At 48.4% G+C, this 13,336-nt stretch overlaps 1 protein-coding gene across 1 annotated transcript; it reads right to left on the reverse strand.

The window, feature by feature from the left end:
* Positions 1-4,001: 4,001 nt before the first annotated feature.
* Positions 4,002-12,040, reverse strand: LOC103480989 (E3 ubiquitin-protein ligase Topors-like). The gene is made up of 4 exons (XM_008436209.2): positions 11,780-12,040; positions 8,418-10,822; positions 8,143-8,268; positions 4,002-6,285 (listed from the first exon to the last, which is right to left on the reverse strand). The coding sequence occupies exons 1-4, from the start codon at positions 11,852-11,854 to the stop codon at positions 4,575-4,577; spliced, it is 4,317 nt and encodes a 1,438-aa protein (XP_008434431.1). The 5' UTR covers positions 11,855-12,040; the 3' UTR covers positions 4,002-4,574.
* Positions 12,041-13,336: the final 1,296 nt, after the last annotated feature.

Below are 13,336 nucleotides of genomic sequence, written 5' to 3' on the forward strand. Positions count from 1 at the left end.
AGGGTTAGGGTTAGGCTGTAGAAATGAATGGAAGTCAATGGAATGTCCCCTGTTGGATAGTAGCGTACGACTGTGTGTGTGTGTGTGTGTGTGTGTGTGTGTGTGTGTGTGTGTGTGTGTGTGTGTGTGAGCGTGGGCTTGTCATCTCTGTAATGGTGTTGCTATCTGACAGAGAAAGAAAGAAAGACAGAGGCTGGTTGTCCCTGACGACGGTGCGCCGTGTTGCCAGGCAACTGCGCTAACAATGGGGCCCACCAGCAGTGTTCTAGAATGTGGGCGTGGCCTGAGGTTTCCGAGGGGCGGGGCTTCCCGCAGGCCTGACGTCAGCGAGGGCAGATCGCCTCTGGATCCAACAGCTTCCGCTTCTAGAAACACGAAGTATTCACACCCCGCCCCCACATATTGTCTGGTTCCAACCTTAACTTGTATAACTGTGGATAGAAATGAAAAGTAGATGATTTCTAAAATTTAAATTTAATCTTTTTCAGCAGCTTTAGAAACCGACAGACCAACATTTACGAATGTTTTTCTTCACTGAATACGCAATTTAATTCAATTTAAATAACTCTTTTTATTCCAGTAAATAATAGATCAACATCAATCAGAGTGGAAGGAAACCAATCAGTTCTCAATTGGATTTAGGTCCGCACTTTGACTAGGCCATTCTAGCACATGAATCAGCTTTGATTTAAACTTGTCGCTACGCACACCCAAAAAACAAACAAACAAACATTCATTTTGAAAACTGAAGAATAAAACAAATTTATTGTTTTTTTGCTTGTTCAAAACAAACTTCCTGTGAAACATATTATTATTCCGGGAGAGTTTAAAACAATGACATCATTTTAAATCTGGGTTTTTGTGTTTTTTCCACACTTCTGTCTAGTTTTATGTGTCTTTACTGTTTATAAAAACCCCAAGAAGAGACGCACAATTAATCCTGTTGTACTGTGCAAAGATCTAATCTAATCTAATCTAATCTAATCTAATCTAATCTAATCTAATCTAATCAGTTCAAACTGATCTAATCTAAAGAATAAAGTAGTTAGAGATTTGTAGGAAATGTAAGTGTAAATTATTGTAGATAAAAACACAAAAACGTTTTTGCACGTTTGTGTTGTTAAAAGAAAAATCTCTGATTTTTGGAGGATGACTGTTTCTATTTTTTTGTCTATTTTTAGCAACTAAAATTTAAAAACTTGATTTTTTTCTACCATTTTGGTAGAAAGTGTTGCGAAGTAAAAGTCGTATTTACCACCAAATTGAAAGATAAAACCAGGAAATGGTGGCGATGGCGTTTCATCCCTTCACATTCACCGTCTGACTGAATCATGGCGCATGTCTCACATCAATGACGTGAAAGTCGGATAAAACGCCACGCGCCTGTTCAGACTGACTTTAAAACCACCAGGTTTCATTTGGTTCATGGAAGTGGAACAAATTCAACGTTTTTGGGTGAAAAATGAGAAGTGGGCTGATCAGAGTGAGGTGAAGAAGTCGGATCAGAATCACATTTTCCTGCTGTGAACGTGGATCAGAGAAACTGATTCCTTCCACTCTGAGGTTCAATTAAACACAAATGGACCTTTTAAATTTACCAATCAGGTGATTGACGACAGTTGCTTCCACTGGGGTTTATTTAGGAGCATCTGAGTAAAGGAAGCTAAATACAAACGCGCCATATTTCTGATTTTTATTTTCAATGCCTGGTTAGTGGTTCGGGTCGAAGCGGGTCAAACCCAGACGTCCTACCGGGCCTCAGGCAGCAGTGACTGATCTGACTGACGCCAGCAGCTCCATCCTAACCAAACCGTCTCATTGTCCCATGGATGGACGACTGAAGGGAACCAGAAACGGGTCGGTTGATCGGGCCGCTTTTACACCAGAAACTTACAGCGATATCTGAAACTCTTCCGATAACATCGGTAAATCACGATATCAGGTGCGACATATTCCTGTTTCCTCCTTTCCTGTCTTTTTAACATTCTTTCTTTTTGGGAATGTTGTTTATGTGCCGTTAGACTTTGTTCTACTTGCTAAATATTAGCATGAAAAATAAAACTTAAGAATCCATAAGACATATTAGAATTATTGATCTCCAATCAGTTCTTTGGGATATGAATATTGCACATGCTGATATTGTGATGACGATATATTTGCGATGTATCATACAGGCCTAATGGAAACTACGTAGCTCAGTGGAAACGAGGCTAACCGTCCTGAAAATCATGGATCCTTCACGTATAACATTTCCCTCATTCTGTTGCATCAAAGCTAGTTAAAGTAGATTTAAGTTTTGTGGTTATTATGGAATAAAATGTGACAGTTGGAGTGGAGCGGATGCATCTCAGATCTGGGATCAAATGAAGGACATGAATTTAACCATTTTGTTTAGAAAACAGGAGATCCAGACCAATTATCCACTTCTGCAATCTGTCTTTTATCATTTAAGATCCACAGGAATTATAACAATAACACATATTTAGCAGCATAAGCAAATAAATCTAACAATTTGAACTTAAACTACCGTTTTTCAGTCAAGGAATCGTATTTTTACACCTTCTGCTAACTTAAAGCTTCATAACGCTGACAGGTGTTGCAGGCGACTAATTAACGTTTTCAAATGTAAACGATGGCGGAGGAGCTGGCAGCAGATGATGAAACAAAGATGTTTTAACTTCCTCTTCATTCGGTTTTTCAGAAGCGGAGGAGGAAAATCTGAATGTCTGGTGATTCATTCATCTCAAACAGGCTTGTTTCTTTCATGCATTGTGGGATTTGTAGTTTTTTCTCAGCAGAATAAAATCAGGTTCCTCAGGAAGACGTGCAAATCATACGACTGGAAGAAAAATAAAGGAAGAAGCCAAAAATAAGGGAAGTACAGTTTATTTTGATATAATGTTAAATTATGGCCAAAAGTCTAATTTATAATACTTTAGGCCTTCAGAAATTAAGTTAATATTTTTGGACCAGAGGGGAATGAGAGAGAATAAACTATAATCTAGGATTTAAATCCAGGATTTTCTGGCTAGGAGGCAAAATAACTAATAAAATATGAAGAAAACTCATCGGTAACCATCCTATCGGTGCTAAAACATTGTTAAAACTGTGTGGAAATTCTTAATCAATTCAGTTAAAATCAAAGAAAATCAGGCAGTGAGACTGAAAGACCTTCATATTTTGTTCACTTTTGAGTTTTTGCATAATTTTTTAGCTTCCATTTTGCCATTTGGATGAATCAAATAGGTCCTGGCGGAGAGCCAAGCCTCCATTAAGAGTCAACAAAACCACTGAAACCACCAACAGAAAAACTTCCTCCTGGTTATTTCTGGTGAAAGCATCCGGCTCCGCGCCGAGCCTCATAGCTCAGGCTGKTAATTGGCTGCGGCTTGGCGCTGATCCGCCGCAGACTGTGTGTGTTTAACAGCCAGTTAATCGCACCCTGATCGGCTTAATTAGTGCAGCGGGGCCTCCGGCTCCGGCTCCCCCGAGGCTCATTATCCCGCTCAGCTTCCTGCTCCTGAGGGCCGCAGAGGCGGCGGCGGGGACTCATGCGCCACCTGCTGGCGAGAAGCAGCAGCTGCAGCCGACACACTGGATCAATCTGTACTCACAGCGACGGGACGATTAATCGATTTTATGTTTCTTTATGAAGGTTTTTTTTCCTTCCACCAGTGATCTCATTGGGTTTCCATGAGCCGCCATTTTGTTTGTTTTAACTGTAAACTGAGTGACAGAATATTATGGTCAGGTTAAGATGTTTTATTTTGAATTACAAGAATAAAGTAAAAGTCTTCTTTAATGGAAAGACACAAATGATTCCTCTTTTATTAGCCATGTTTTAACTTTAATTTCATAGAAAGTAGCTATAATTATCCAAAAGCTTCTTACTAAAAACACTAAAAGATTACAGCATATTTTTTTATTCTTTTTCTAGAAGATTTTCCCAAAAAGTCTGGAGACCGTCTGCACATTACGACAAAAACTCTGTTTCATTAACGTATTGAACCTTAAATTTATTGGTGAGCATTTATACAAAAATCATAGATTCTATTTTTAAGTTGCAGCACTATTTAGGAAGAGTTCAAAGGTCATTCAGGCTCCAAACAACCCCAGAGTCGCATCAGGCCTCAGTTTGCAGGTTAAAGGTCAGAGTTCATGGCAACTTTGCGTCCTGCCACCTCTGTGTAGCAATGAACTGAAACAACAGGATGATTTTCAGATCAACCTTTAATTCAGGTCTCCTTACAGAGCCGGTGAAGAACGGTCCGGATGTCCACCAGAACCAGAACCAGAACCAGAACCAGTTCCTGAAGCTCAGAGTCTCTGAACACTTGAATATGATTGTTTCTCCAGATGTTTCTGAACAGCTTCCACACGTTTCTTTAGCATAAAAAAATTTAAAAGCATAAATATATTTGGATCAGAACACGATAAATGGGTTTCAGTCCCGGTATTTAAAGTAACAACAGAGACAAGAAACAGGAAAATAGAAACAATACAAAACAAAATGCTGAGTTTTTTCTGGAGAAATAAAAACTTTGTGCATTTATTTCTGTACATTTTCACCAGAATCAGGGAGGAATTTCTCCAGAGAGCCGATCAGACGGCCGACCCAGGAGATGATTGTCTGACGGAGGTTCAAAGTTCCTGTGGGATGATTGGGGGGCGGGGCCAGAGGGGAGGTGGGCGGGGCCAGAGAGGAGGTGGGCGGGGCCAGAGAGTCGGCTGGATGATTGTCTGTGGGCAGAGTCAAAGGAAAAATTGTGAAGGGAGTCTGAGAGTCGGATGGGGTCATGTGAGTGGTGGGTGGAGTCAACATGTAGGTGGTGGGCGGGGTCATGTAGGTGGTGGGCGGGGTCATGTAGGTGGTGGGCGGGGTCATGTGAGTGTGTGCCAAGTTGTTCAGTGTGTTGCTGTTGGTTCTGGTCCTGTGAGCCCGGCTGGGCGGCGGAGCTCGGATTGTTCCGGTTCCGCGATGCTGAGTTGGACTCCGGGAGGCGAATTGGTTCAGAACAGGACTCAGACTGAAAACTGCGCTCTGATTGGATGAAGCAGAGGGCGTGTTGTGAAGGAGGCGGGGCTAAGGCGTTGTGGTTCGAGGCGGAGTCAGAGAGCGGCGGGACGCCGACCTCCTGACCTCCTGCAGCGGTGGTGCCGACAGGACGGACGCCCCGTGCCGCGCCGTGAGAGTTCAGACCTGAGAAGAAGTCCCAGCCAGATGGACCGAGACCACCGGCACCGACCCGCCGGGTCGGGCTGACCGGGTTCTTGCGGTAAGCCGGGTGGAGATCCGGGGAATGTGAGGAGGTCGCAGGGGTCAAAGGTAAATTCAGCTTCAAGCTGCCGTGGAACGACTCGATGGAGGGAAAAGAACCGAACCTGAGGCTGGGGAGCCGATCAGAACCGGACCGGGCCGGGAGCCTGGTGGAGGCGGAGTGGAGCGCGGCGCCGCTGGCAGACGGCGACACGCTGAGCTGGTTCTGGATGGTTGATATGGGAGGAATGGCGAGCGGGTTGAGACCCGGTGAGTTCCTGCCGGTCGGATTCGGGTCGGAGGACCGGTGCGGCCCAATGTTTGGCGGGTCGGCGGCGCCGCGCGGCGGACTCCCAGCATCTTTGTGTTTGAGGGGCGGCGGCGTGTTCCTGTGGTACGACCCGACCGGACTGGCCCGCCGGAGGAGAGGCGGGACTTCCCGGCCCTCCATCCTCTCCAGAGGAGGCGGGACGGAGTCCGGGTTCTGCTGACAGCCGGTGGGAGACGTTGGACCGGAACCTGTCCTCTCCTCCAGCCAGATGACTTCCTGTGGCGTCCGCTCTCTGTTCTCCGACAGGAAGCCGCCGTCCTGGGACAGGTTCTGTCGCGGTGGAGCGATCCGGTTCAGGTCGTCCAGGATGGCCTCCAGCAGGTACCGGTCGGACGGGTCTTCTCTGTGGCCCGGCCTCTTGGCCGCCGGTTGCTGGTGGTCAGACGTCTCCAGCAGGGAGACGGCGTCCTCCATGTTCTCGATGTCCACGTAGCTGTGGTCGCCTCGGCGCGCCGCTCTGGACCGAACCGCCGCCTCCGACTCCGACCCGTCGGACCCACGGTCCAGAATGTCGGCGGGAAGCTCCCCGACCTCCACGGCCCCGCCCACTCCGGCGGAGGGAGCCAATGGGAGGGAGGGGAGGTCGGAGAAGTCGATGGTCTGCTGGCTGCTGAGGGGGCTGCTGCTGCCGCTGTTGGTCTTCTTCTGGCCGTCGTCATGGCTACTGTCGCTGTCCAGGGTGATGATGACCGGAGAGCTGAGGCAGAAACACCGTCAGACAGGCGGCACAAAACTTTACACATCATCAGTCTAAACTCCTCTCAGATGGAGCACTTCCTGTATCGTGACAAATTTACTGTCATGATCATAAATAAATTCAAAATAATGTTTAAACCTCCAAAACTATTTACTCTGTTCAATGTAAATATCAATTAATTAAAAATAAATCTGAAAAACTGTGTGCAGTTTAGTGACACCGATCACAGGCATCACATATGGGAACGTTTGTCACGAGCAGCGTTTGTGTCTGTGGGGCTTTAATCGCTGTGACACACAGTCACCTGAAAAACAAGAAATTAATAAATCACTTTATCACTTTGTTAGAGGATTTTGTTGACATGTTTAGACTTTTACTTTTGTAAGTTTTTATTATTTTAATCAGACTGATTTTTACTGATGTGTTAAAATGTATTGATCATGTCAGAGTATTGATCAGGTCAGAGTATTGATCAGGTCAGAGTATTGATCAGGTCAGAGGTCATCTGCTTAATCAGTTGTAACAGAAGGTTCCTGTTTTTATCTGAAAGCTCGTTTTTATCCACACACACACACACACACACACACACACACACACACACACACACACACACACACACACACACACACTAAGGAACTGATGGAAATGGATATTAAACTTTTTAGCTGTTGAGGCCGTTGAGCATAAAAAATCCAGGTTTTACAGAAAAACAGAGAGATTTTGTTTTATTGTTGTTATTATGCAGAGAAATAAACGTGGAGTCAATGTCGAGCCGGGGAGCTCTCATGCCAAACTGGGACACACACACACACACACACACACACACACACACACACACACACACACACACACACACACACACACACACTAAGGAACTGACTTCACAGGGCAGCGCCCCCCAATAACCGTTTTCTCTCTCTGACTCCGTGTCGCCCAGCCGTTCTCAGGTTCACTGAAACAAAGCGGGTCGACCCGTTTGGGTCCGATGCTTTTGATTCTGTCTTTATTCTCAGCAACAAAAACAAGAACTTTCCTCAAAAGCCTCTGTTCATCACAGATTTACGACTAAAACATCCCAGGATGTTTGAGGCAAAAAGCAAAACAAGATGGCTACCAACGATTGGCTCGTTTGAGACAACTGTCTGTACGGAGCGTATTTACAGGCAAGGAAGGTTTTTTTACTTTAAATGAAAAAAAAAACAACTATAAATTGTTTGTGGAGTTGTGTCTTCATTTCTGTTCTGTGTTGTTCTTTTAGCAAACGGTCGAGTCTTTGAGTCTTTATACTCCAGCTAATGATTCACTATCAACAGACTGCCATATTGGGCCAAGACAATAAAAAAAATACTTTAAAGCAATTCAGTGCTCAAATGTTCATTTATTTAAGATTTTTATAAGACTTTTTAGAGCATGGAGAAGGGCTGGGCAGTCCTGGTCCAGGAGGGCTGGAGTCCTGCAGCTCTTAACGTCTCCCTGGTCCAACACGCCTGGATCCTCCTCAGTTCAGGCAGGTTCTGCTAACGACCTCATGATTTGACTCAGGTGAGCTGAAGTAGAGACACATCTAAAAGATGCAGGAGGCCCTCCAGGCCTGGAGCTGCCCACCCCTGGACTAGAGCTTTTCTAACTTCCTGTTCCATCCAGCTGTGCTTCAGTGCCTTCTGCTGACCTTAATGTTGAGGAAACCAACTGTGAAATAATAATCATTTTGTTTTCTGTCAGAATGTAAAGTTTATTTTTAGAAAACGTCCATTACGACATGAAGAGTGTGTGAGGTCAGGAGAAACGGCTGGACTGAGTTCTGCTGAGACAAACACGGTTCCAGAACTTCACCTGCTTCCTGTCATGTGACCTCACCTGGTGACCTGCGCCCTGCGGTGGCGTCTGCGGCGGCGCTTGTGAGCGGACGGCTGCGCGGCGCCGGAGTCGATGGTTCCCTCGTAGATGATCTCCACGCTGGGACTGCGGTCGTCTCTGGACCTCCTGCTGGTCAGAACACAGATTCTACTGGTGAGACTGAAAACGAGCCGAGACGGAAAAACGCCGGAAACACATCCAACCCAGTCAGTTAGGATGGATACATCCAACAACACCATAAACCGCCTCTTCCTCCAACAGGAAGTGTTTCTGACCTGCTTCCTGTCTTCAGGCTGCTGTCCCGCCCCTCCGCCTCCCTGCGGAGCCTCTTCTTGCGCTCCCTGTCGCGCTGCCGGCCGCGGCTCGGCCGCCATGACGAGTCCTTGCTGCTGTTCAGGTGACGGCTCTTGTACTTCCTCTTCCCGCCGGGTTTCTCCATGTGATGCGGGCGCTTGGGGGAGCACGGGGGGGAGGGCGGCGTTCCGGGGGAGGAGCAGAGCGGGGAGAAGGAGCGGGAGGGCGAGGAGACGGAGGAGGTGAGGGGGGACACCTGGCTGAGGCGGAGCTCCCAGCGGGAGTCCGGCGGGCTCGGTGGCGGCAAGGAGGCGGAGTCAGCGCTGGAGTCGAATGGCGACGGCGAGCAGCGGGACATCATGGGGGGCAAGATGGAGCGGTTGGGGTTGCAGAAGGTGCCGCTCTTCCCATGAGGCTCTTTGCTCAAGTCCCGCCCACGCTGCTTCTTCTTCTTCCTCCGGCGGTCGCCTTGCTGCTTCCTGTCCCTGCGGCGGCACTCCGGCGTTGCTGGGCTGAGGGAGCAGACCGACTTCCTGCTCCGTCCAGAACTCTCCGACCAGGAACCGGACTGCCGCCGGGAGTTCGGCTCCTTCTGCTGCTCCGCCCTGAAGGCTCCTGACGTGGAAGGAGGGATTACGGGTAGGTTAGGAGCAGGAGGGGGCGGAGTCTTATCGACTGCGGTTGAGCCAACTTCCACTTCCACTTCCTCCTCCTCCTTCTTCTTCTCTCCCTCGTCTTCCTCGCTGTCGGAGGACAGCTGCACCAGCTCTGGAGTTCGCTCAGCGATCGGCTTCTTGTATCCGACGATCAGGCACTCCTCCTCCTCGCCGCGCGGCTCTGCTCCCTCCGGATTGGCCGGCTGCTGAAGCGCCGGGCTGAGCGGCGGCGGCGTGGTGAGCGAATGCGGCGGCTCTGCCGAGGTGTACGACGGTCCTGGCGTCTCATCGTCCCAGCCGGACAGGCTGAGGCTGCTTCCTGTTTGAATTACATCATCGTGACTTCCTGCCGCCGCCTCGGCTCTTCCTCCCCCCTCCTCTTCCTCCTCCTCAGAGATGGCGATGACGGAGCTGCCATCGGAGGGGCTGCTGAGCGGCTCCAGCTCCATGGCGGCGGCGGGCGGCTCGTACACCGCCAGCTGGTCGTAGCTCTCCATGCTGAGCGAGGACCGGGCGAAGCTCACCAGCTCGTGAACAAAGTGCTCGGTGCGGGCCAATAGGAACGGCCGCAGGTCTTCTTCTACGGCGGCGGCGTCCTCCAGGCCGCTGCGCAGGACGCGGGCGGTGACGGTGCGCAGCACCACGTCGCTGAGCGGGGCGTGCGGGCCGAGCAGCACCGCCAGCTCCCGCCTCAGCCAGCCGTTCAGCCGGTTCAGGTGGCTGGTCCCCCGGYGAAACGCTTCCGCAGTGACGCTGCGAGGTCGCCCCTGGTTACCGCTGACGCCCCGCACTCGGATCCCGCWCTGGTAGAGCGCCTTGCGGAACGCCACMACCTCCCTCTCCCTCATCTGGACGGTGCTGCCCTCCCGCTGCAGCCGCTGCCGGACCGCCAGGCGACACATGAGGCGGCGTGATGCGCGGGTGCTGGGCGCCGCTGCGCCCCGCAGGCCCGCCAGCTCCTCGCTGAGCGCCTGCCGCCGCTCCTCGTCTCTCCTCATCATCTCCTCGGCGACCTCCTCCACCCGCATGTTGTCCATGATGAGCTCAGACATGTCCAGGTGGTACGGCGAGACAGGCARCGGTGGAGAGTGCATGAAGAACTCCCACTCCCCGACGCGGTCTGTTGCCCTGCGGCCRCTCRCCGCCCGCTCACGTCGGCGCCGCCGCCGCACGGCATCCCTATCGGCYGCCACCAAGTGCCGCCTAAGCATCAGCCGAAGGTGGTGCTGGGCGCCGTCCGCCGTCATGGCAGCCACGGTGGTGAGGAAGGTGCTAGCGGTGAGCTGGTTGGCGGCGCGTGGCGGTGGCTGCAGCGTGTACTCCTTGAAGTCGTCCTCGGCGCGCACCGAGTGCAAGATGGAGGCGAAGGGCTGCTTGCAGAGCGGACACTCCGCCTTGTTGTGTGACCACTCCTGGATGCAGGGGAAGCAGAAGCGATGCAGGCAGTGGTCCAGGTACGCCAGGTTGTTGAAGCGGTCCAGGCAGATGGGACACTTRGAGTCSGGCGACGCCTCAGCCGCCACGGCGGGCCGCGCAGCGCCGGACGAGGTGGAAGGAGGAGACGAGGCGGGGGCGGCTGGAGCAGAGGCCTTGGTGGCGTTCTTCCTCCTGCTGCTCCGCCGGTTCTCTCTGGTTCTGTCTGCGTCTGCTTCCGGCGGAGCGCCTCCTGCTGGAGCGCCCGCAGCCGCCGTGTCCCGCCGACGCAGCTTCATCCGCGTCGGCGTCATCACCTGAACACGGAGACACAGGGGCTCAGCATCACGCCAGAAACGCAGAACATTTCACCCACATTGGGAAAACTCCCTCACTAGCATTTTACAGTATTTATCTGTTTTTAATAAGGATGCATGATAGAGAAACGTTTAATGTTAAATTTGCAGATGACGATTCATTTACCTGTCATCTACAGCGACATAACGTCACGCTGCAACGGGTCTATATTGGCATCAACATCAGTATCGGCCGGTTTTAGTCAAGTTTTAACATGTCAGAATCGGTATGATAAATAAAACTGGGCCGATATTAACAACCGATATTCATTTCCATCTTATTGTTTTCTGGAAGTTGGTCATGTGAGCGTCATGCAGCGCAGGACTGTGGGGAGGTTAAGAAGTTACCTGTAGTAAGGGTAGTGTATATATATACATAGTATCTAAAATATTAGTAAATATCAGTTATCAACGTTAACAGCGATATTATTATTGGATATCAATATCGGCCCAAACGTTCACATCAGTGAATCCCTAGTTTTAACTTATACTTTACATTTTATAAAGGTTTACAGATATGTAAGGTTTCGTGTGTGTGTGTGTGTTTTGGTTGTGTCTGCCGTGTGTAATATTCTCTCTTTGCACTAACCAGAACAGAACCACAGATTCTTTTCACAGTCACACATCCTAACACTCCCAGTTTAAGTCAGAATCTCTCAGATTCAAGATTGTTATGAATATTAAACACAAACTGAACGAACCAACTCCTGTTAGCCTAAAGCTAACGAGCTACAGTCAAGCTAACCTGTAAATGTTTAAAGACACAGCAATACGTCACTATTTTAGACTAATTAAAGTTAATATCTACTGGTACATAYAACTCATATCGGAGTCATTACGTAAAACCATAATTTTATTCCCTGTCTTCCTGCCTTGCTGACACTCTGTTACCATGCTAACTCTGTTAGCTCCACAGACCTCAGCTGAAAAACCCGTAGCTCGCTCCTCCTCATCCGGGCCTTTCTTCCTTCTTCTCCGCGCCGGTAGCGGCATTCAGTCAGCAGAGAGGAACCGGCGTCCCCAGCTCAAAGGTCCAGATYCAGATCCGTTCAGAACCTGTGCACAGTTCGGAACCAAAACATCAGGCTCTGGGTCGGCTGTTGTCCTAACTCAAGCTACAACCCAAGCAGCGGGGCATGATGGGAAACCAACAGACGTCCGCTCCTTCCCTTGAGMCGAAGATCGTCAAAGTGTGAGGAGAGCTCACTAATACAAGAAATYGATTAATCTTATACATAATATTTTATGTAATTCAACAATTGGCTATTTCTGTTTTTACTTTTTTATCRCTGCATAACTCTCCATGGTATTTTATGTTTATTTATTCTATCCTAATAAGGTTTTGGAGACAACATGACATCGACAAAGCTCTTACTTGACCTAATGGTGCCATGGTTGTTGATATGTTGCACAATAAGTTTMATAAATATTTTAGGTTTCTTACACCCACTCTGCACCACAATAGTTTGTATCTTTTTTTGTACCATTTGAATTCTTTCTGCTAATTAGTCGGTCAATTTTATTCTAATCTTCAAGTAAACCTAGCTCGAAGTGAGACGTCTTCTTCCGACCCGTCCTTTGGTTACCATAGAAACGGGTGTGCTCTTCTGTAACTGCGCCCAAAAGGCAGTTTTCGCAGAGCACCGGCGCATTTAAAGCCAGTTTAACCGTCAATGTTTTAATGCAAAAATAATAACAACAATAATAAGAAGAATGTCATAGAGAAAATATCTAACAAGCTAAAGCTGATGTTTAAGCTGTAAACAAACCTTTAACTTACAGTTTACCCTCTTTGACACAAGATGGCGTCTTGGCGGCTGAAACGGTGTTTGAACTCAGCCGAAGAAGAAGAAGCGGGAGCGTCTGAGTAAACAGACCCAGCGGAACATGGAGACTCTCAGCCGGAGGACCGTGGACAGGATTTATTCTGCGGTGAAACACCTTAACCTGCTTTCAGATGATGTTTGCTTTAGAGTTGAAGGGTTTCCTGTTTATAGCTGGAACGCAGTGGACTATTTCAGATTTTAAATGATCACTGAGACAGAWGAAAATATCAAGAGATCCACATGRAAAGGGAAAAGAAATTCSTAAAACATCTGAGAATATGGATGTGCTAATTCTTGTTAACTGTTTCTCTGTTCATTTGAGTTGTAGCACCGTTTGAGGTGAGGACGAAGCGGAAGTTGGTTTACGATTTGCAAATGGCTGAAGGGCGATTCCGCCTTTTTTTTCTSTCCCTTGAGCATCTTTAATCTGCTCCAATTTATAATCTACAATATTTATACTCTATGCTCTCTAGAAGAACACCMTTCCTCCCTGTTTWAAAGCAAATGCACATCATTTTAATCATAAACATGAACAACATGAAGAAAAACAATAGATTGCTTGTAGAACATTGATTAAGTAAATCCTGGATCGGAACATAAACTTGTAAGATGAGTGAAAACTGCTGACATCATACCTGATCTGGGGTAA

Source organism: Poecilia reticulata, linkage group LG18 (assembly GCF_000633615.1).
Source record: "Poecilia reticulata strain Guanapo linkage group LG18, Guppy_female_1.0+MT, whole genome shotgun sequence".
In the NCBI taxonomy this organism is placed as follows: domain Eukaryota; kingdom Metazoa; phylum Chordata; class Actinopteri; order Cyprinodontiformes; family Poeciliidae; genus Poecilia; species Poecilia reticulata.